At 34.2% G+C, this 24,326-nt stretch overlaps 3 protein-coding genes across 3 annotated transcripts; all 3 read left to right on the top strand.

The window, feature by feature from the left end:
• Positions 1–2,286: 2,286 nt before the first annotated feature.
• LOC140884958 (uncharacterized) lies at positions 2,287–3,651 on the top strand. Its single transcript, XM_073291868.1, has 3 exons — positions 2,287–2,921; positions 3,014–3,117; positions 3,238–3,651. Exons 1-3 carry the CDS (start codon positions 2,355–2,357, stop codon positions 3,536–3,538), a joined length of 972 nt encoding a protein of 323 aa, XP_073147969.1. The 5' UTR covers positions 2,287–2,354; the 3' UTR covers positions 3,539–3,651.
• A 551-nt stretch (positions 3,652–4,202) lies between these two features.
• Positions 4,203–17,918, top strand: LOC140881230 (nardilysin-like). Its single transcript, XM_073286374.1, has 19 exons — positions 4,203–4,658; positions 4,779–4,854; positions 5,368–5,414; positions 5,886–5,998; positions 7,610–7,683; positions 7,831–7,926; positions 8,012–8,131; positions 8,923–9,156; positions 10,002–10,150; positions 10,973–11,129; positions 12,237–12,389; positions 12,994–13,373; positions 13,485–13,634; positions 14,920–15,102; positions 16,076–16,279; positions 16,374–16,477; positions 16,745–16,898; positions 17,181–17,302; positions 17,556–17,918. Exons 1-19 carry the CDS (start codon positions 4,206–4,208, stop codon positions 17,791–17,793), a joined length of 3,207 nt encoding a protein of 1,068 aa, XP_073142475.1. The 5' UTR covers positions 4,203–4,205; the 3' UTR covers positions 17,794–17,918.
• A 1,029-nt stretch (positions 17,919–18,947) lies between these two features.
• LOC140883027 (small ribosomal subunit protein eS26y-like) lies at positions 18,948–21,263 on the top strand. The gene is made up of 5 exons (XM_073289322.1): positions 18,948–19,030; positions 19,132–19,224; positions 19,935–20,019; positions 20,145–20,278; positions 21,023–21,263. Exons 1-5 carry the CDS (start codon positions 19,028–19,030, stop codon positions 21,086–21,088), a joined length of 381 nt encoding a protein of 126 aa, XP_073145423.1. The 5' UTR covers positions 18,948–19,027; the 3' UTR covers positions 21,089–21,263.
• Positions 21,264–24,326: the final 3,063 nt, after the last annotated feature.

The raw sequence follows: 24,326 nt of genomic DNA, 5'->3' as shown, positions 1-24,326 counted from the left end.
TATCATGCAATTCAAGCTGAATCTGACTTTAAATTATTTTATTAGATGCTCACAAATTTTTTCAAATTTCAGTTTGATCAAGGGTTGAAACCATATTTCTAAAACTATATTCTTCTGTTTAGAAAAAAAAAAATATCCACCTCACACAAACTGATAAACATCATGCACAAATTTTAATCATAACACACAAATGATCAAACTCAATTAAAGAAAAAGCTTCAAAGTCATTGTAAAAACAATTAATTAGCATGGTCGAAACGAGCCAACAAGGCGAATTGACTCGTTATCCATCATCATAGGGAGTTAGGGAGGACCAGATGATTCAGTTTAACCTATCTTAAGACCATTACCTTAATAGTAGATGTAGATCTAACAATCCATTATTTATCATGTCAGCACAATAATGTTAATTATGCATATATGTTGAGATGTAAACCCTCGGATGTATAATTTGTGTATTACCCTTAAGGCTGTGTTTGGTTGTAGTATTTTTAATTCCGATATAACTTATCTCATCCAATCCCGCGTTCTTCTTGACATATTATTTATCATCTCTTAATTATTTATTTTACATCAATCAAATCTTACTATCTTATTAAAAAAAAGCAACACTTAGTAGCCGAATTAAAATTCATTTGGTGAAGCCAAAGACAAAAGATTTAAAATACCCTTTAAAAAAAAGAAGGGGAACAAAATCTTTATCTTTATTTTAAACTTCGTTTGTCCATGATTTTCTCCATTTTTGTGCCTTCATTTTATTTTCAAATTTAAATTGATTTGAAACAAAAAAATAATATATGTATAAAATAAATAATATTTATATTTTAATCTCACACGCAACGCATGTGCAAGCGCGACTAGTAATTAATTATTTATCTTACATCAATCAAATCATCGAATTCAAATTATTATATTACCCCTTATAAATAATATTATTTATATTTTATTTATTGTTAAAAAGATAAAATGATAATTTATCATTTTTTATATATAATTTAATCAATCAAATCAATAAACTATAATCTATTAATCAAATCAAATATCATATTAACTATCATTTCTAATTTATTTTTTATTACATTACATTACTTATCTATATATTATCAATCCTATCACCCGAACCAAACTGAGCCTAAAAATAGGGTCTCATTAACCGGAGCAGTTCGCAAAATTACTAATCGAATCAATGTATTTTTTTAGAATGAAGTGAAACAACACAATAGATCTAACTCATGAAGATAACTTTACCGTAAATCAACAATACTCTATTAATTATTGTAGGGTGGGTCCAAACAGAGGACAAACGTAATCACGGGGAAATTATGATAATATTGAGGCCGGACTTGTCTTTTTAATTGAGATATTTTTAATTGGCACCAGTTAATGTACGAAGAATGTTTTCAAATGACCATTTTCTTATTCATATATTACTGTCATCCACCTAATTATTATTTTATTTTATTTCTTTTGGAAATGACCTAATCCTTTTTAAATCCCACCGAAAACTACAAAACTATGGTAAAAGAACACGCAGCAACCAATGTAAACATCGGCCTGCAGGCAAATTTAATTGGGGAAAAAACCCAAAAAAATATGAAAAATGCTAGATGCACACCTTGTAGTATACACCTTGGTTTATATCCTTACTTAAAATTTTTCTAATTTCCTTCATTAATTGCAAAATACCCATGATAAGAAATAAATATCTAGTTGATCAAGAAAAATTTTATAATTAATAAGGAAGAGTGTAAACCAATGTGTACACCGAAGTGTACATCTAGCATTACTCAAAAAATATTTATCAATAGATTTGGGAATTTGAAATAAATAATTGGTCTACAATACATATTTGGATTTTTGTTATATATTAATACTCGATAATATGCATGTGAATATTTTGAATGCTAATTTCATTATCATGGCAACGATATCTATCTATAATATTTTAGTCTTTATCATTTGAAAATACTATCCTTAAAATTTAATAATATCATAATAAATATATTTAACTATAAAATAAATAATAAGGACTAATTGTGTCGCAATTTGTAAAGTTCAAGGACTAAAAATATTAAGTTGAAATGTTAAAAGATAAAAAATGTTTTGACATGAAAATATGACAAACTAAAAATATATTTTTTCCGGGATGGCCTCGTGGTTAACTTTTGTTCCCTTTCTATTGTAAACTACAGACACCAAAACGCGTGACCGGCCTAACGTTTTGGCTCTTTGTAATGCCTCCTCGTCCCCTTACATTGCGCTTGTTCAATATATTCCCACCAAAAACACACATAACTTTCATTTCACATCTGTCTCAGTTACAAATTAAGCAAAATTTTTTTATCAGAAATTTCATGGGGGACAGAGCAACGCTAGAGAAAGCAAGAAAAGAGCTCGAGGATTTCTATCTGGGAGTGCCAGATGATTCAGTAAACCTCACTTTCCAAGACTTGGCTCAAGTGAGGCAACAGCATGCATCAGACAAGAAAAAAGCCATAGATCCCATACCGGAATCGACGTCCCCCAAAACGTCGCAGTTAGACAAACTCCCTAGCCTAGACTTCACCAAAGGCTTAGAAGCATCTTTTCAAACCAACCACCGCCATCATAATAGTCTGCATGGCGATCACCGTGTGGGGAATTATATGTATGGACATGATCATCACCATCATCATCATGCGAATGCTCGTAGTCGCGACCATGATCTTCGTGATGGATTGAGCTTACATAGTGGTGATCATGGGGTCGGGAGCTTTCAGAGGAGTGTTGTCTATGATGATGATATGAGCCATGTCAGTGGCATGAGTACTGTGGCATACGGAGGAGGCCGAGGCGGCGGCAGGCGGCGCCCCGGGATTCCTCACTCCAATATATGTACCGTATGCTGCAATTACATCTACATTTTTCGGCACCGTTGCTTAGTAAGTAGCTAGTTTTTTCAAGATATTTTTTGATTATGTATATATATATATAGCTAACACCATTTTCGCATTTATGCGTGTTAATTCATTAGGTGTGTGGAAGGGTGTATTGCAGGCAATGTGTTAGCATCGGAATGGGAGAGATGACTGAGGGTAGAAAGTGCATAGAGTGCTTGGGAAGAAGATTCAGTCAAAGGTACGTACATATATATATACCAGAAGTACTCCAAGAAAAAAATAATTTTCGATTCAATTTCGTGTGACTGCTAGCTAACCTATGGTATGACATGAATACATATGTAATATTGTTTGATAGATATATAAAAAAAGCTGGGAAGATCGGGTGTTGTATGGGATATCCATCTTTGGTGAAACAACAGGAGCTCAAATGGGCAGAGAGAGGACCCCGAAGAAGTGGGGAAAATCGATACACTCATAGCGTGATGGTTAATCCAAGATCACCGAATAGGCCACATTCTCCTACCAATCACCATTTCCCAGTCTCTCCAAGAACACCGAGCAGGCCACATTCTCCGCATAACCCCCCTTCATTTGTCGCGAGCTCGTCGCCGTATTCGCCTTATTCACCAGCTCACCACCATCCACTGCCTTTCTAGTTTCTAGCTAGTAGTACTGATCATGAAATTATAACTTGGTTTTTCATTTATAATAATTGTTTGCATCTCCTGTTATTTGAGGATTAAAGGTATTTTTTGAAGTGCTATTATTATGATTATGTTATGATCGAAAGGATGCTGGCCTTTGTTGGATATATGGATTCATGAGGTGACTCGACCGGCCAATTAGGAGAATATCAATGTTGCAGTTTGGAATTATCAAACATTGTTGTTATGTCCAACAATATTCTACAATAAAATCATATAATATATGTAAATTAGAAAAAAAGTTAATAAACTTTCAAATAATTATATATAATATTTCATAATTTCCAGTTTCATTCAATAACATCCCGGAATTCTCTTTATAACACCATCTACATTTAAACTAATATAGTGTATAACAATATAACATCACATTAGAAATCCAAGCAGATACCACAGTTTGTTGGTATTAAGAATAGACAATTAATGAAGTTGACCAATTGGTTTAAAATTTTGAAAAATAATTCTAGTATAATTAATAATTATTCAAAAACTATAATAAAAATAATAATAATAATTAAAAATAGAAAAAATAAATATATCCAACTTTTAATATTCATTTTCAAAAGGGGTAAATAAAAAAATATGGCATGACTAGACTAGACTATATTTGGTATCGAGAATGAAGGTGATATCCACGCTTAGCTACTGCCCTATACGCCGTAACACAGACTCCAAAAGACTCGCATACTGCAGATACCTTTGCAAGACTCCTGCGTCTCTCCCCGAACCAAAATTCAACCGCTTCTCTTCTCACTCTCGATCTCTATTGCTAACAATGGCGGTCGGTGGCGGCGCTATCTCCTCCGACGACGTCGTGATAAAGTCCCCCACAGACAGGCGGCTTTACAGATACATTCAGCTCGCTAACGGTCTCTGTGCTTTGCTTGTTCACGATCCCGAGATTTACTCCGATCAGCCTTATGAGGAGAGAAGTGTGGAGGACGAGGACGAAGAAGAAGAAGACGATGAGGATGAGGATGGGGATGAGGATTTCGGAGAAGGAGATAGTGGAGAGGAAGATGAAGTAGAGGAGGAAGGGGAAAAAGGATTGAAAGGCTCGTTGCAGAAGAAGGTTGGATAGATTCTGTGGGGAATTAATGACATCAATTTGAGTTAGTTTAATTCATTCAGTTCGATTGAGCTTCGTGATGGTTGATAATGGAGTTATCTTCGTTTTCCATTTTTTATACAGGTTGCGGCGGCAATGTGTGTAGGAATGGGGAGTTTTAAGGATCCTTATGAAGCGCAGGGCCTGGCACACTTTCTAGGTTTAAATTTGCCACTCTTGTTTGACTATGAAATGCTACTCCATACATTTGAGCATTGCTATTTGCTAGTTTCCAAATAATGAGATTGTGTGGAGATATAGGATAAATAACTACAACACATAGGCTAAGATTATTGAACTCAAGAAGTTGCTTAGGTCCTGTGTAAAATGTAACTGAAAAATTAAGGCGAGGAAGAGGAGGTCTTTTGGATATTACCCCGACTTATTTTTTCCAGTCGAAGTCAGTAGGAAACTTTCTGTTATTTTGTTGATATGTGGATGAAGTTTTGAAAGTAGCAGCAGCAGTTTTCTGCTTGCTGCTTCCGGAGAAGCGATACTCTGCGTACCATGAGAAGATTTACGTTGAGTTTTTTGCTTGAGATCATATTTTTGGTGCACGAGATCCTCTTTATTTTACCGGACATGAGAATAATTGGGGGCATTCCTTATAAAAGTAAATAGAATTTAAATTTTCTGTTATTTAAACGTGTTTATCTTGAAATTTTCAATGCAGAGCACATGCTTTTCATGGGAAGTGCTGATTTTCCCGACGAAAATGAGGTTTGTTGAAAGAAATTGTGTCCTCCGTGTAGCTTTAAGTGTTTGATTAGATGCTAGTGGAACTTTGCAATCTGGAAACTTGCCCATGTTTTCTTTGATCCGGTAAAATAAACATGATGGAAAGCTGAGGGTAATTTGCAAATGATTGAACTCAAGCAGCCCTAATATGAAAGTTTGATTTGAGGGATAGGTAAACTGTGAAGGTTGAGGTGGGATAGATAAGCAAAAGTAAAATGAAATATGTAAATGTTATGGCATAAAAAATGTAGAAAATAACTATAAATTTAGAACTCAACCAAAAAACTGTCCTAAATGTCATGATTTTGTTCGAACGTTGAAGTCTAGAGCTCCTGGTGTGGAACACACATCCTCTTGTCATTATTTTTTGATTAAATCATTTTGGTGGAGGTTATGAAAAATTTTATTATGTCTACTATGTCTTAAATTGTCTTTTTTTTTTTTTGTTACTAGTACGATAGTTACTTGTCTAAGCATGGAGGATCATCGAATGCGTATACAGAAACCGAGCATACCTGTTACCACTTTGAAGTAAAAAGGGAGTTTCTTAAGGGTGCCTTGACAAGGTAAATGAAGGGTTCTTTTGCAGGAAAGAAATTTCATTGATTTGATTTGAATTCTTTTCAGCCACTAGGCATTCTATCGAAGCAACCTGTTACTAAGTTTTTTGTTCATCCAATCAGTTTTTCTCATGTTTTAATTATCCTTGATATTCTTTTCACTGGTATTGAAAATCATAGAAGGTCTGTAAAAGATATTTTTTTTTATCTTTGCCATGTTGATTTTCTCGAACATCCTTTAGCCCGTAGAGAAATGAGCTACTAAAAAAAATGGTATTATTTTCCCTGTGCTTTTGTTCCTGCACGCATGCTTTTATATATTTTGTCAGTTTTCTAAAAATCGACCTGGGCGGCCGCCTAGGCGCTAGGCGCGGGCTGACCACATCGAAAAAGTGCTAGTCGATCGGCCCTAGGCGGAAATGATTTTCTTTTTTTTTTGGCTTTTAAATCATAAACCCAATAAAAAAACTGACGAAAAATTGTATTCACCCTTCCACGAAAATCCTTTCAACGTCATTTCCAAAGAGAAGAGAAAAAAAAATATGAGAATAACAAGTAGATATATTTGTGGAGAAGAATAAGTGGAGTAAATTTGTGGAATTTTATCAGTCATGTAATTTTGAACTCATTTTAAATTTGATGCCATCATGTTGGAGTTATAATATCTGATTTATTTATGTTATACACTTGGAATCCGCCTAGCGACGCCTAATCCCCGCCTAGGCGGCCTAGGCTCTGGTCTAGCGCCTGACTAGTGCTTAGCGAATTTTAGAACCTTGATTTTTGTGTTTTGTTTATTTACAATTTACAATTAATGCTCACTTCATGAATGCATTGAACTGTATTTTACAGCTCTTTTTCTGTGCCTCGTGTGAGTGATTGAATATATCTTCATTTATTCACTCAAGTTTATGTGTGAAATTGTTTATACCTGCACATCACCAGTACAGTTATTTTGTGGAATCTAGAATGTTATATTTTTTTTGTTATGGTTTCTTTATGTTGTGTTCGTGTCCAACATGGTAATTTAGCTACTATATATTACTTTGACACATAGATTATTTACCTTTATGCTTAACAAAACTCTTTATAATCTTTATAATTGTGTTAGATGTTGCTAGTTATTCATGATTACATAAAGTGAACGACTGTTTTTATGGTTTTGGGGGAAACATATAAGATTTTTCCGTGTGGTGGACAAATGGAAAATTATGTCAGTTCTTCAAAATTTTGACTTGGGAGAAATTGAAATTGTAAATCTGCTGGGTGACAAAACGTGGAATTACACGGGGAACATAAAAGTTTTTTCCGTGTGGTGGATGAATGTAAAATTATGTCAGTTCTTCAAAATTTTGGACTTGGCAGAAATTGAAGGTGTAAATAATTCTGGTGATGCTGATTGATATGAAGGGTGACATAACATGGAATTACATGGGTTCTAAGTTCTCTTAAATGTAGCATATCTAATGCTTCTATTTTTTCATGGTGTGATGTGTGGTTATGGACTTGATGATGTCGTTTTGCAGTCAAGGAGAGTTGCTTCGTGTTTGTGGCTTTGCTTGTGTTTCTTGAGTGCAAGATTATGTGGATGCTTATTCTTGATGTCCAATTTTTCAGATTTGCTCAATTTTTCATATCGCCTTTAGTGAAGGCTGAAGCCATGGAACGGGAGGTATTGGCCGTGGATTCGGGTAGCTCAAGTTTTATTGTCTGTGTCCTCATGCAATGTCATAAAAGATCATATTTCTTTAGTGTTTTGTTGTATTCTGCTCCTTCTGATGCTCGGAAACTCAGCGCTCTTTTTTTTTTTTGTCATCACATGGAAATCTGGGTTACAGAATTTAACCAGGCTTTACAAAATGACTCCTGCCGGCTCCAACAACTACAGTGCTATACATCTGCATCAGACCATCCTTTCAACCGATTCTTTTGGGGTATTTTTCATTTCCATCACTTTTATTTTGTGTTCCTGCTGGTAAGTTATGGTTATTATTAAACTTCCCCTTTGGATTATTGTAGGGAATAAAAAGAGCCTGGCTGATGCTATGGAAAAGGGAATCAATTTACGGGATCACATTTTGAAGCTGTACAACGATTATTATTATGGTGGATCAATGAAGCTAGTTATTATAGGGGGTGGTAAGTTTTTCGAATGTGTATAATAAGTAGTAAAAATGAGTTGACGTGGTAGGTTTTTAGTTTGTTAACTGGTCCAGGAAATTTTTTAGTTTTTTAATTGGATTCTTTTTATCGAGTATGTAAATGGCTATTAAGGTAAGGCTGGGGAAAAACGTACAATAAATTAGTTGTCTTAAAAAAAAGGAGTATTAGCTGTTTTAGAAAAGAAAGGAGCAGCTGGGGGCATGTTGTTTATACTTCACTGACTTCCCCACTTCGCTGATAGAAAGTCACTGCAAATTTTGGGTTGCCTGTAAATTTTCGTACTATTGCTTTTGATAAAGGCAATCAAGCAATGTGGGTGGAGTTGGGCCCCAACCTGTATAAATTCATTTAATTTAGAGACATGTGGTCGTCTTTGTAAACTGAAGATTTCACCGCTCCCCTAAACCGTGTAACCACCCTTCTCAATCCTCATGTCAACATAGCGGTGGAAAACATGCACTGCATATCTGATGGCAACAATGCCATGATGGAATCAATTATAATCCGTAAAGTTTGCGGATATGGTTTTTGCTCTTATTCTGTATCTGCTTAAAGTTCCCACATGGGCCTGGGAAAAAGATGCCTGTAAGTGTGGTCTAGATAATAGTGATGATTAAAAAGGTACTCTCTTGCCTTAGGAGGGAATATAAGAATCTACTGGCTCCTTAGCAGTGTTTCATTTTGTTACTTTGTTGGCCTACACATAGAAAGACATGGTCTGATTTATCCTTTTGTTGTAATTTTAACTGCTGAATTTTTTTTTCCAGAGACTCTTGAAGTTCTTGAAAGTTGGGTCCTCGAATTGTTTAGCGATGTCAGGAAAGGCCTTTCGGTTAAGCCAGAGATTGGGTTGAACATTCCAATTTGGAAAGCAGGCAAACTTTATTGGTTAGAGGCAGTTAAAGATGTTCACATCCTTGATTTGTCATGGACATTACCTTCGCTGCGAAAAGATTATTTGAAGAAGGCTGAAGATTATCTTGCTCATCTCCTTGGACACGGTGAGATTGCTGCTATTACAATTTCTTTCTTATGATGGTTTGTTGCTCTCTATTAGCATAACAAAATGCATCTGCGACAAGCAAGAAATACTGAAATAGTAGGTTTTTGTGTTTCTATTTTTATTTTTGTATTCAGCTCTTATCAATAATTTGCATCTGGATTTGGGAAAACACTACTCTATGTATACTCTCTGTACATGATGCTGCTTGAAACTGGAAAAAACATGGTGCAAAATTCTGTTTCTTGTAATATATTTTATTTATTTATTTTGGTTCTTGTGTTGTTTGTTTTTCACTCTGGGAGATCAGCGGCAAGATTTGAAGTTTTTAGTGTATGATACCCTTTATTTTCTGGGACATTGACCTCTCAAATCTTGTTTGATATGGGCTTATCTTCTGTTTCTTCATCATTTATTTCTTCCTTCTGTTTCTTCATCGTTGATCATTCCTTCTCTACAATGGAACAATCTTTTGTTGGCATGTATTAGATCTGGTAGAAAGAACTTCAAATTTTACTTTGTCATCTTCAAAACTATAAATTGCGGAAACTCAAATTTTTTTAAAAATAAATTGTGTTGGTTTGAAAAAAATTGTAGCCACATCTTGTATTTTAGAACTATTTTCAAATTATGGACTAACTGGAAATATAGCAATTCAAATTTCAAAGCATGTGATTTTGCGGGATATTGTAAGAAAAAGTGTTATTTAGATGTTGTAATAATCGAATTGGATTAATTCGGTTTGAGCTCCTACACTTTCTTTCATGTGTTTGCATATGACTTTTATCATGTGCTTGTATCTGAGAATTTGAATTTTGACGGAGATAAAAATTATCATGATTCCAGAGGGCAAGGGGAGCTTGCATTTTTTCCTGAAAGCTAAAGGCTGGGTAACTTCTATATCTGCTGGCGTTGGCGATGAAGGGATGTCTCGCTCTTCAATAGCTTACATTTTCGGCATGTCCCTACATCTCACAGACTCTGGCTTAGAGAAGGTAACACTTTGGAGCTCCTTCTGTAATTACTAAAAGAAATAAAGTATTATCTGTTAGATTACATCCCTTGAAGCAACTTAGGACTTTGAATATGTAATTTTCCTCTTACGCACAAAGTAATTTTGTGTAAATGTTATTGCCATTTGTCGGCAGATTTATTTACTTCAATAGTGAATTGACGAGCTCACAACCTTCATGGGATGTCACAAGAAAAAATGTCCTTTGTGTTAAGGTAGTATTGTTCTGATAAATGCAGCTGTGAAATTGCATGATCTCTTTGTTATTAGAGTAAATAGTGAAAGTTACCCTGAAAATCACATTTTCAACTTCTTTAAAACCTTGTGGTAATTAATAGAAGGCATGCAATTATAGATAGGAAACAGTAGTTGATCTTTCAGCACTATTTGAAACCATTTGTACATAGAAAAACTTGATTGCAAACAGATATAATGTGCTCTCTGATATCCATAATTTTTAGGCTTTAAAAAGCAGCATCTTTATTGGACATAACTCAGGGTTCATGTCTGAGTTATTCGGCCTTGCAATATGGCTTCGAGGCATATAACTCAGCACTATTTGAAACCATTTGTACATAGAAAAACTTGCTTGCAAACAGATATAATGTGCTCTCTGATATCCATAATTTTTAGGCTTTAAAAAGCAGCATCTTTATTGAACATCCATCCTTTCTGTTTGGGTGGTTGTTTAATTATTTTTATGGCTTACTTATGAACCTTTATTCACTATATCCATGGGGTTCATGGATGTTCAAGAGCTGTGGTCTGCCTTGCTCTCTTTTTAACTTATTGATTGATGGTGCAGATATATGAAATCATTGGCTTTGTTTATCAATATCTCAAACTGTTGCGTCAAATTCCTCCTCAAGAATGGATTTTTAAGGAACTCCAAGATATCGGAAATATGGAGTTTAGATTTGCTGAGGAACAACCTGCAGATGATTATGCTGCAGAACTTGCTGGTATTTTATATATCACATTACGATTTTCCTGTTTGTATTCATTAATTTCAAATTCCATAATCCCTCGTTTATTTATACCGCTCTCACCAAACTAGCATGTAGCAACACTACTCTTCTCATTTGGCTTGGGACCTTCTTATTTTCTTATCATCGAATTCCTCCTCTGGTTTTCATTGTGGCATTTTTAATTACAAGTAGCCTATAAATTATATTCCTAGATACTGAGTTAACTTTTTAGTTTTTAGCTATCAACAATAACTTAGAGTATGCAGCAAGACTGTCATATTAACACCTTGATGACCAGAAAAATCTCTATAATAACCCATTGTCAGAAAAATCCATGCATAGCGATTGATTCTATTTGCTTATAGGTTCTAACTACTGCTGTTTACCGAAGAGAATTCATAAGGTGATCTATCTAAAAGAGATTTTATTAAAAAATTTTGTCATGATCCATCCAGAGAATCTTTCTGAAGAACGGTTGGAAGAGGGTTTGATCATGGGTATTTGGGAAACACACCATTCTTTGTGTTGGTAGGAAGAACAGGTGACGAGAGAAGAGCAAAGGCCAAAGGATGGCAATCCCTTGTCCTTCAAAATCTTCAAACCCTGTGATAACAAACACACCTTTAGCTTTGGCACACAATTTGGGAATTGGTTTAACAACGAGCCCATTTTCTACGCTGAATCTTTTTTATGTCCCACAACAATTTTGACATTAATCTTGAACATTCTTTGAGAATAGAAGGATGCTCAAGAAAAAATTCCCAGAAATTTTAATGTTATTCGGATAAGAATCATTTACTTTTGTCGTTTAAACCGCTGCAGAGCCCGAGGCATTTGGTTTGTCTCACTGAATATTCATTTAACTTGTAATGATATTTGAGTGGTTACTTAAACATAATTGTAGTTTTGGTGTTCGAGGATGTGTTTCTCTTTTAAACAGATTATGAATCTCAACAAGACCTTAGACATGTGATGAAAGGGGTGTATATATATTAAAAAACAAAGAAATCTTTTTCTGTGGTTTTTTTTTTGGTATATTTTTTATTGTTTCTTTGCTTATATTTAATCAGGTTGTATTAAGTCACCAATGTTCAATTGCAGGAAACCTCCTGGTTTATCCTCCAGAACATGTTATCTATGGTGACTATTCATACGAAGTCTGGGATGAGGAGATGATCAAATATCTTCTCGATTTCTTCGGGCCTGCAAACATGAGAGTCGACATAATAACCAAATCTTTTAACAAGTCATATGGTGATTTTGGTTACGAGCTGTTATTTATTGCTATATTTTGTTATCTTGTGGTCATGTGCTGAATTTTTCCTTAAATAACATAAGTGTGTAGGATATGAAAAGTAATCGATTGAGGTTCTCCAAACTATCCTTTTGTTTTAACTTTTTAGGGATATCAGGCATGATATCTGTATGCATTTTCTTTGAATATGGTAGAATTCGTTTCTCTAGGTTAAAATATTTAACCACATAGATCCCATTCTATATAGTTTACTATTTTGTGCTACGTTACCAACTCAACTGATTGACCTAGGAACTGAATTTGGTGATGATTCGATCTGACTTGTATGTCTTTGATAACTATGGGCTCCTTAATAAATTGAAGACTGGGCCATCTTTGTGTTTATTTGTTTATCTACTGAATCATCTATTATCGCATCCTGTTATTGTTTTTCACACTGGCAAAATCTTGTTGTTCACTCAAGTGTCACTAAAAAAAGTATCTTTAAAATATTCATTATTTCTATTATGAATTTTTTCCCAGATTAATGGATCGGCCTTTTGTCTACATAATAGCAAATGATCATTGAATGTTGGTCATCTTACCTCTTTGCATGATTTTCAGATGTTCAGCATGAGCCATGGTTCAGATCACGATATGTTGAGGAAGATATACCTTCTTCTCTGATGGAGTCATGGAAGGATCCTCCAGAAATAAATTCCTCTCTACATCTGCCATCAAAGAACAACTTTATCCCACGTGATTTTTCCATAAGGGCCGACAAGGCACCTTGCCATGTTGCAGATGCATTATCTCCAATCTGTATACTTGATGAACCTCATATGAAGTTGTGGTACATGCTTGACAATACTTTTAGACTTCCTCGTGCAAATACATATTTCCGGATATCACTAAAAGGAGGATACAGTAGTTTAAGGAATGCTGTCTTGACTGAATTATATATATTGCTCCTGAAGGATGAACTCAATGAGATTATCTATCAGGTTATCACTGTCTGCTGTTTTCTGTGATCTTGATCTGATTTTTGGGTGCTGATCCCCGTGAAGTATGATTATTTTTTATAAATATTGTGCATCTAATTTTATTTACTGCAGGCAAGTGTGGCAAAATTGGAAAGTTCGGTTTCTCTGTATGGTGATAAGTTAGAGCTGAAGCTTTATGGTTTTAATGATAAGCTTTCAGTTCTCTTGAATAAAGTTCTGGGAATAGCCAAGTCATTCTTGCCAAACGATGATCGCTTCAAGGTATGCAACATTCTTATTTATTTAATGGAAGTTGAGAAAGCAGGAGAAATATTCAGAACCTCTGTTATGTTCAAATTTGAAGATGAAATAGTTGTAGTGAGGATGAGTTTAACTTGACATTGGACAAAGATACATATAAAATAGCATATTTCCACATTTTAGGGATAACTGTAAACGTTGCGCAGTTTCATATTTTTTCACTTCCTTACCATTTATTCCATTGTTAATAATATTTTCTTGCAAAAACAACAAAAAAGGGATTCTGCATCTCGCACGTAGGATTCTGCTCCTCTAGTTGCATTCACAATAATTGTCGCAGCATATCAGTGATATAATAAAACCTCTTTAAATTTATACTCGATTAATTAATAACCTCTCTAAAATGATATTTTTTCCAGTCCCGACTTGAGCCAGTTTATTAAATGAATAATTTCGATAAATATAAGATAATAAAATTTTTGAAGATCCTTATATAAATATATAGTACAATTAATATCATAAATTAATAATCTTATAATTATAACTAGGAAAAGTCAGTAAAATATGCTTATTGTTATGGGTTGTTATTTGTTTTTTTTCTTGAAATTCAAATCTAACTGAAATTTGATAGTAATTGAATTTCATCTCTAACTTTTCTAATCATTGCATCCAAAAGCTCTGTTACATTCTCGAACCGTAACAAAAAAGGGTGAAGCGTGTTTTCTCTATGAATGTTTCCTTTCGCGTAACTGGTTCAAAAGATAATGTATCATCATCGCCTTCATCATCAATGAGATTTTCAATTGGGCTGGCTGCAGTTTCTTCTAAACTTTGCACTTATTAATACATCCATTTTCACCTAGATAATACGAAAACATTTTTTTACTAAACAATACTGTATATAAGTTAGATTGAAATCACACTCTTTAAAATAATAAATTATTAATTTATCGATTAATTAATACTCTATAAATTAATGAAATCTCATGGTCAACCATTATTAATTTACAGAGGTACTTACGTAACTTCCTTTTCCAGTGGATGATAAATAATGCATTCACTCGTCATAGCAACTCTCATTTAGTTCTAAATTTTGGTTTTTTGGAAGATGAGTAAGCGAAGAAAATGGACTGCAAAGTCAATGATCAGGTTATTTAATTTATGTTATGGTAGGTGTATGCATTATTTGAGTATTTCTTTTGAGGGATGATAAATGTTTTTTTTTATTTTTTGCGTTCTAAAATGATTTTGGTAAATTTTCTCTCGAGGACTTTGCAATCTTTTTAAATCTTTCCATGTCTGGCAGGTTGTTAAAGAAGATATGGAAAGAACTTTGAGAAACACCAACATGAAACCTCTAAATCATTCTTCCTATTTAAGGCTGCAAGTTTTGTGCCAAAGTTTCTGGGATGTGGAAGAAAAGTTGTGCTTGTTAAGTGATTTGTCTCTAGCAGATTTAAGGGCTTTTGTTCCAGATCTTCTATCCCAGGTTTCAGTAGTTATTAATTCTGTTGCTATACAATCCTATCTGAGTGAACATTTTTTGCTATCTATATCTTATCTAAAAATGACTTTTAGTAACATATATGGATTTGTGGATCTTGTCCCATGCAGCTTTTATGGAGCTTTATTCTTTTCTTTCACATATTTGTGTGATTTGTTGGTTTGCAGAAGTGCATATTCTTCTGTAAAGATTAAGGTCGTGTCTTGTTGATATTTGAAAGCACTATAAAAGGGTTGGAATTTCTTGTTTTTCTAAGTTGTACAGAAACATTATTCTAAAGGGATGACAGATGAGAGTATGAAGCTTGTGTTTGTTCCACAAATAAAAATGTCAATATTTATGCAAACTCTCATGTTATTGGGCGATTCATGTGTTGAAGTTCTGGTCAACACTTCGATTGATTGGGCTGCATAACTAGCTATTTCAAAGTAATCCACATTAAAACTTGTCAATATTAAATTCAAGCAAACTGTCTTTCCAAGTCCTTGGAATTTATTTCTAGCTGTTGAAATTTTGTATAGCAATAGAGCTGGGTCGTCCCGGATAATAATATTTCAAAAAAGTGAAAAATATTGTTATTTATGAAACAAAGTTATATTTAATGGGCATAAAGTTATTCCTTATATGATATATATGTGGCGGTCATGTTGAGTTCCTCTGTGAATTTGAAACCGTTAAACACTAGCCATTGTATTTCAAAATCTTGGTAAAAATGTACAGTTAATGATGGCCACTACAAATCTGTGACTGAATAAGCTTTATTAATTTTTTGGATAAACCTACAGTATTTCCCTTGTAATACTGATAATTAATTTATTTTATTATTTTAATTCAGTTCCATTTTGCTGTACGTTTGTGGTCACTTTTGTACAGAACTGTTTCTTAACATTTGCAGTGACTTGTATTGATGTTTTTTAACCGTGTTACTCTGCTATAACTTCCATCTGTCCTTTTCCAGTTGTATATCGAGGGCCTTTGCCATGGGAATTTGTTGGAGGAGGAAGCTCGTTACATATCAGATATATTGAGAAGCAACCTATCTGTACAGACCCTTCCAATTGAACTGAGACACAGGGAGTTTGTGATGTGCCTATCTCCAGGTGCTGACCTTGTCAGAGATGTCCAAGTGAAAAATAAACTTGAATCAAACTCCGTGGTGGAGGTGATCTAAAAATTATTTTTGTGAGGTTTGTTGGTTCTTGTTGCTGAAAACACCCAATTTTACTTTGGTTTCTGTTTTTTTGGTTTATTTGCAGCTTTATTTTCAGATTGAACCAGAAGGGACTGATTTGACTAAATTAAAGGCTTTAACTGACTTGTTTGATGAAATTGTGGAAGAACCACTTTTTAATCAGCTCAGGTATTTCATGTTTTAGTTGAATTGAGCATAACGAATTTGAAAATTGTACGGTTTAAATTGTTCATAAAGAATTTGAATATTGTTCATATTCTTTATATTTAAAATGTTTTGGAGGATAAATCAAAAGGATAATATTAGTTCTTCAGCCTCTCTCATAGATCACAGTCCAACGCACTTATGCAGTCGTGTTTGAAAACATGGCCACATGTTGCGTGTCCACACAGCTGTGGTAAATAAATGATGTTTGGAATTTGTCGTTCGATACAGAACAAAGGAGCAGCTAGGGTATGTTGTTGACTGCAGCGCACGGGTAACCTATCGCATATTAGGGTTTTGTTTCCGTGTTCAATCTTCTGAGCACGATCCAGTCTACTTACAAGGGAGGATTGAAAACTTCATCAATGGTTTGGAAAAAACATTGGTAAGTGTGAATTATGAATATGAAACCTTTTATAAATTCTTAATCATATTTGATAATTTTTGTTTTCTTTCTTATTTGTGTTATTATTTGTTGTCGTTGTCCCTCATTTTCCAATTTCAGTCATTGGACGAAGAAAGGGCAACATTTTTTATGTTTGGTTTCACTGTGTTCCATGGTGATATCCAAGTTTCATCAAACAAAATAGATTGACAGCTTGATTGAAGTTGAATTGTTTACTTCCTTGACATGTGTTTTCCTAATGAAACTCTTCTGTTGGTGCAGAACGAGCTCGACTCTGATACCTTTGAGAATTACAAAAATGGTTTAATGGGGAAGCTTCTCGAGAAAGATCCATCTCTTTTATATGAAACAAATCGTTTTTGGGGTCAAATTGTCGATAAAAGGTAATAAATATATTGTGTTCCAGAAAAGGTATTTTGCTGTCTGAATTCGATACCAGTGTGGTTTGGACAAACTAGTTGTTTTAGCGACAGAGTATACCTGAAATTGTTTGTCGTGAAGTTCTCTATCCCTGGTATTAAGATCATTAAACCAGTAAATGTCTAGTACTTTCCTTCCCTCTAGTTTTAGGTATGTGTTCATCTAGTTTTAGGGGGAAATCGAATCTGATTTGTTGCATGACTAAATTGGTCTCAGGTATATGTTTGACTTGTCGAAGAAGGAAGCGGAGGAGCTTAATGGTGTCCAAAAGAAGGATATTGTGGATTGGTATCGCACATATTTGAGGCAGCACTCTCCAAAGTGTCGGAGGCTTGCTATTCGTGTGTGGGGTTGCAATGCCGACTTGAGCAATACCCAAGTAACATCTGCGCAGGTCATTAGTGACCTCAGAGAATTTAAGAAGAATTCCGAATTCTATCCCAGCTTTTGTTGACATAGAAACCGATAAAATTTCTCATCCAATATGTTGCGATATACTGGAAATTATTTAAATAACCGGAACTTGATTTATAGGAAAGTGAATCAAGGTCAACAAATAAAGAATATGCATGTATTCTATTCATTGATTCCATTCTCTCTGTTTCATTTTCCTCTTGAGAGAAATTTCATTTTTTTTATGCACGCGATTCTTCCTTTGGAATTATCATCTCTATCATGAAGAAAAATAATTTGTCTGATGTTATTATCATCCCTGCAGTCAAATGACTCGTTTTTTCGTTTATACAGTAACAATTTGGGATGGGACCTAATTGGAGGCTTAGATAGTACGTTTCGCTTTCCTTTCATACTTGGTATCCCTAAAGCGGGAAACCCAAAGCCAACTGTAGTTTTTGCTCGTCTGTTTTTTTTTATTTTAATTATTTATTTATTATTGTTATATGTTAAAATGATATATTTTCAACTCTAAATATTCCACCAAAATATCGTCATTTACACCTAATATGTATGTTTCATAGCTACTACCATTCTTGTTCGGTTGTTCTAGCAACAAGTATGTTATTATTTTTCTTATTTGTCATGATTATTATTATAGTGATATAATTAATATATTTTAACTTTTAAAAATAGGTTTTATGACAATTGGTTCCTAAATATGAATGTATAATTATCACAAAGATGAAATTGTATTAGTACTTTTTCGATCATTTCAACAATAATAACTATTTTGGTATTTTTCCCACGGAGATACTTGTTTAATTTTCTTTTTATCAACTACCTATTTATTTTTTTAAAAAAATATATATATTTTTAGATATATATATATATATCTATATATCTAATCTAAAAAAATTAAACAGTTGAATGGACCCTTGCACATTTTATATTTCTGGAGAAGGTCCATTATGGGAGAATTACGCCACTCCCTACTCAGTACCCATCTGATAATTAAATTAGTTGCAGACCCCATATTGGGCTGAAAGCTATCGATCCAAACTACCCTTTTTGAGCCCAAACCTGGAATTAAATTTGTTGCATACTTTATTGGGCTGTAAAGCCATCGATCCGACCCATCCTTTTTCAGCCCAATGGACTAGGAGTTTTAAGCAGAGTATATAAACCACTGCCAACTCAATTTCGGCCTCTATCACCTAGTAACTAAACCCTAGTCACTTTTGCGCTGTTCCCGTGCGGCTTCATTTCCGCAAATCAAGAACAATACATCAACTATGGTGAGAAATCAATCCAAAATTTTGTTTTAGGTTATCCACGATTTGATCCTGATCTTTATACATGCAAGTTCCTGAATTTTTCTCTGTGTTTGAATTCTCAGACCTTCAAGAGAAGGAACGGAGGCCGCAACAAGCATGGCCGTGGCCATGTAAACTTCATTCGCTGCTCCAACTGTGGGAAGTGCTGCCCCAAGGTTTCTTTTGGTTATCTTCATTAAATTTTTGTTTTTGATATTATATGTACTTTTCCAGTATGTTTAGATCTGTATATTTTGTTGGTTTCATTTTTATTTTGAGAATATGTTATTCATTTTAGTGAATATATTTAGTGTTACACACTTATCTCTCTGTTGTTGCTAACGCTTAGTGTATTGATTAGAATGTGTGTATAGTTGGTCAAATAATGGTTTGTGGTTGGAATTGTAAAAATCGGTTCCTTCTGGGATTGAAACTCTATTTGTAGGATGCCATTGCTTTTCAGTGTTGAAGAATAACCAATTGCTCCTGTTATTGTAGATCTTATGTGAATTGTTATATTATCGTGACCTTGCTGGCTATGGTGCATTCAATTTGATAGTGTCTCTAGACATCATTAATTTCTGCTTGTGGTGATTAAAGACGAGCCTGGTGCGGCAATGAAACAAAGATTTAGCCTGGCACCTATAAAAAAGAGCAGCTTAGATGTGGTTCTTTGAGAAAAACTCAGTCCCTTGATAAACATATTTCTGCCACAAAATATTCGCCATATTCTGTTTCAATTTTCTTAAATATATTTATAATCTTCAATTTATTGGCTTCTTAAAATGTGTGTTACCACCCCTGGTTGAAGTTGTTATCTTATGAGCATGATCGAGTCACCGATGATTAATTATTCCCCATTGATTTGATTTGATTTGTCTGACAGGACAAGGCAATCAAGAGGTTTTTGGTGAGGAACATTGTTGAGCAAGCTGCTGTGAGGGATGTCCAGGAAGCTTGCGCGTTTGACAGTGAGCTTCCGTTGCCTTAGTTTTACACTGACACTCATCTATCCTTGTAGTTGTGAGCTTTCCTCCTAAATAATGGTTAGGAAGCAATTTATACCATCTTATGCATATGTGTGTGTTCTCTATAGTGTATACCCTTCCAAAACTGTACGTGAAGATGCAGTACTGTGTTTCATGTGCTATTCACTCCAAAGTGGTGAGGGTCCGGTCTCGTACTGATAGGAGGAACCGTGAGCCTCCACAGCGCTTCAGACGCCCAAGGGTAAGTATTAACTACCTTATATTGTGCAATCTGGTCTTTTATCTTTTGACCATTAATGGTTGTGTTTTGCATCTCTCAACTTAACATGCAATTATTTTCACCTTTCTATTAAATACCATTTCCTCCGTGTGACAACATTTCAAGGTATAACGCTCATAATCCTCATCCTTGCCTCTCTGGGGCACAAAGTCAAGCTTCCCTTTCAAGGGGTTTTGTCCATGTCTAGAATGTTGAGAGTGTATTTACCTCCGTAAGCCCTCAGACTCATTCCAGATGGTTCTGAAATAAAAACTATTGAAATTGCTGCTTTATATAGAAAGTTGTCTGCAAGGAGAACGATGTAATGTCTAGAAAGGTCAGTGAAGTAGTTTCAAGTCTTCAAATCACGACACCGAGGAAGATATTTTTGAGTCTTCACATACTGCACCACTAGAAAGTTTTGGAGTTGCTATGTGTTTTCATAGTGGACCGTGAACTAAAACAAGAGGATTTCCTGTGGATACAATCTTCTACAGTGTTTCTCGAGTTTAGTGAGAACTACATATCTGTTTACTCTCCATGCGTTTTTATGGATTTGAAATTAACTGTTGTGTAAATCATATTTGGAAACATTTTCTATCTTATCATCTGTTTCAGGTATATGTTTTGCTCATTCGATATCTTTTCATCTGTTTCAGTGGTTCATGTTCTATCTTATTCATATAATTATGATAACATATTATACTACCATTCTTTTCCACACAGGATGATCTGCCAAAGCCCGGTCAAGCTCATCGTGTTGGTGGAGCACCTGCTGGGGCACGCCCATGATATGTTTTGGTTGAGCATTTGCTATTAAACTTGCATTGAAGTAATACTATGAATTCTACATGTCCTGGTTTTGAGCATATATCATTAAGTTCGGTTTTTTTCCCTTAATGGAACATTACTTTCATTTCTAATGCACAAACGCATTTCCTGAATTTAGTTTATCGGTTTACCATCATTTGTTATTTCCCATTTGAGAAATCTTGCTCTTTCTTCCATACGATCTTTCTTGCCGAATGCAAATTGACGTATCAATATTCCTTAATTTTTTCAAAGTAAAAGACCATATCCATTTCTCCCTACCTAAGCCTATGTATATATTTGAAAAATCTAAATGAAAAAAATGAATGTAATCGTTTAAAAAATAAAAAAAATTATATTTAATACTCTTTGTCTCATATATGTTGTTTTGTTTTAGTTTTCACACGAATTAAAAAAAATTTATTGAAAAAATAAATTTTATATAAAATTTTTATTTTATCCCTATTTAATGTATTAAACAATGATTGCACAATTTTTAAGATATAGTTAACAGGGGTATATTAATAAAGAAGCGTAAAAAAATATTACTAAATATGGTGTATGACTATATATTTGGGACAAATAAACAAGGAAACGTTGACAATATAATTGGGACGGTGGAAGTATATCTTTGTTCGAATTGGAAACTACATTTCCATTTATTCTCATGTACGATGCGAACAAAGTAGGGATGTCAACGGGTAGGTCGTCTGGGATAGGTTTGGCTAAACTTGTCTCGTCTTCCTTTGAATCCGCCCTGACCCACGAACCCAATGAGTTTAATCCGGGTTAAATTCGTTGAACTTGTCAAAAATTAAATAATTTTAAATTTATTAGATTAAATTAAATTAAAAAATTTAAAAGTTTAAAAATTAACAAAAATCATTAAATTAAATTTCAAATATATATTGATAATATTAAGAAAAAAAAATATTCTCACAAATTAAAATTTATCAACTGTAATTAATTAATAATTATTAGCCAAAAAACATTATAATCATATATTTTTATCAGTGTTCTAAATTTCGCCTCGCCTTTTGTAGAGGCGAGCCTCTAGGCGCAAAGAAATTAATCGGCCGCCTAGGCGGTCCGAAATCCGTCTAGGCGGCCCAAAATGGCCTAGGCGATCCCAAATTCGCCTAGCCCACCTCGAGTTTTAGGTTTTTTTTTATTTGTTTTAAATTTATTTGCCCAACTTACGAATATTCCAAGAAAAATTTACACTTTAGGCTATAAAAAAAAACGCCTAGGCGCTAGGCTATGGGTAGCCACCCGCCTACCGCCTAGCGCTTTTTAGAACATTGATTTTTATACTAACATATCATAATAAAATAAATTCATTTCAATCCAATAATATTATACACTCAAATTATGGATAAAATATTAATCATTTAATATAAAAAAATAATTATACATTATTAATATTACATATATTTTTTAAATTTATATATACTTTGGCACGACGGGTTTGGCCAAACCCGGGACCCGTCCCAGACCTGCTTAGGCGGATTTAGATAGATGTTTCAAAATGAGTTAGGCTCGTCGGGTTGACCTGTCCCGCCATACAAAATTGATGGGTTGGGTTGGTAATTTCCCAACCCGCTTAAAAGGTGGGCCGGCCGGCCCCGTCTAATGGTGGGTTGTGATGGATTGTGGGTTAACCCGTCAAAACCCGTCAATTTATACGTGAGCTCTTCGGGTTGACCCGTACCGACATTTAAAATAGATGAGTTGGATTGATGTTTTTTTAACCTGCCTAAAAAGTGGGCCTACCTGCCCAATGGTGGATTGCGACGGGTTGTGGACCGGACCACTAGCCAATTTTGATACCTCTAGATTTAGACCCGTCTCGACGAGACGTGTTTAATACAGGGTCGAATTTAGATCCGATCCATTGTCATCCTTAGAACAAAGCGGCTCTAAAAGGCTAAGTGGGTGTACAAGAAGACTGAACAAAATATTGGGCCTAACAAATGCGGCCCGTAAAAGTCAAGGGTACTGGTTCCCGATTTTAACGTGAATTCGTCACCACGAGCTTGTTTCGCATTTTTTATTCTTCTGGGTTTACCCTCAATCGCCTTGATGCATAAGCACGATTGAAATAGTTAGTTTGAATTCGTTTGGAGACAAAGAGAGGCTGGTGGTTACAAGCGTGCCTCAATTTTGTCACATCTATGATATGTTAATCAGTGACGGACCTACATGTTCCTAAAAGAGTGCGACTGCCCCCTTGAAATTATAAAACTTTTTAGTATTATATGCATAATATATCTTTTAAATATAAATTAATTGTGCGACCGATCCATTGAATTTTTTTTTAAAAAACTTAGTACTATATATATATATAATATATTTTAGAATGTTGATTTAATTTTATATTGATTAAGATGATTTTTGATGAATAAGATGAGAATAAATTTATTTTAGACTATAATAGATTTGACAATATGCTTTGTATTGGCTCATATTTATTTTTTTGGAAAACGAAATGTCTTTTATGCTTGAATGTGACATGGGAAATTTAATTCAGTTTACTCAATTTTATCCACCAGATTTCTTCTTGATGGATTTAATGCATCTTGAGTATCAACTTCATAACTTTATTTTTGACATGCAAAGTAACAATCAGTTCTCTAAGGGTGTGGAGATTAGCGAGCTTGTTAAAATAATGTTCCAATCGAATAAAAATCGATTATATCATTTGATATATTTACTTTTAAAGTTAACAATGTTATTACTTGTTGTAACTGCTATTGTAGAGAGAGTTTTCAACAATAAAAATAATCAAAATATCACCTCGTAATCGGTTGGGAGATGATGTGTTAGATAATGGTTTGATACCATATATTAAGCGTGATGTGTATGATAGAGTTGATATTAAAACTATTATTCAACATTTTCAAACTATGAAATTTCGGAGTGCGTTATTGTAAATCATATGAAGTTAATATATGACTTTTTATTATACATTTTGTGTTGTAATATTTTTTTTTAATTTATTGAATTCGTTCCTCCTGGTTGAAAATCCTGAATACACCACTGATGTTAATCTATCAAATTTGTAATAACAGTTTTTTTTTTAAATGATTTACTCACACCGTCCTTTAGTCCGATAAAAAAAAAATCATTTTCGTCGGTCTTAATTGAGTTTATGGCTCCGTCAATGCTCACAATGGACACCAAATTCATATTTGAATCCCTTATCCAAGCTACGTGCCAT

Source organism: Henckelia pumila, chromosome 2 (genome assembly GCF_033568475.1).
Source record: "Henckelia pumila isolate YLH828 chromosome 2, ASM3356847v2, whole genome shotgun sequence".
Taxonomy (NCBI): Eukaryota; Viridiplantae; Streptophyta; class Magnoliopsida; order Lamiales; family Gesneriaceae; genus Henckelia; species Henckelia pumila.
This window is presented reverse-complemented; position numbering and strand designations above follow the sequence as displayed.

Bases quoted from the DNA above. Each gene is read 5' to 3' on its own strand.
- LOC140884958 (XM_073291868.1), top strand. From the start codon at position 2,355: ATGGGGGACAGAGCAACGCTAGAGAAAGCAAGAAAAGAGCTCGAGGAT. The intron at 2,922-3,013 runs GTAAGTAGCTAG...TTAATTCATTAG, and splicing joins TTTTTCGGCACCGTTGCTTA to GTGTGTGGAAGGGTGTATTG. The intron at 3,118-3,237 runs GTACGTACATAT...ATTGTTTGATAG, and splicing joins GGAAGAAGATTCAGTCAAAG to ATATATAAAAAAAGCTGGGA.
- LOC140881230 (XM_073286374.1), top strand. From the start codon at position 4,206: ATGAAGGTGATATCCACGCTTAGCTACTGCCCTATACGCCGTAACACA. The intron at 7,927-8,011 runs GTATTTTTCATT...GGATTATTGTAG, and splicing joins TTTCAACCGATTCTTTTGGG to GGAATAAAAAGAGCCTGGCT. The intron at 16,478-16,744 runs GTATTTCATGTT...CGTTCGATACAG, and splicing joins CCACTTTTTAATCAGCTCAG to AACAAAGGAGCAGCTAGGGT.
- LOC140883027 (XM_073289322.1), top strand. The intron at 20,020-20,144 runs GTGAGCTTCCGT...TGTTCTCTATAG, and splicing joins GGAAGCTTGCGCGTTTGACA to TGTATACCCTTCCAAAACTG. The intron at 20,279-21,022 runs GTAAGTATTAAC...TTTTCCACACAG, and splicing joins AGCGCTTCAGACGCCCAAGG to GATGATCTGCCAAAGCCCGG.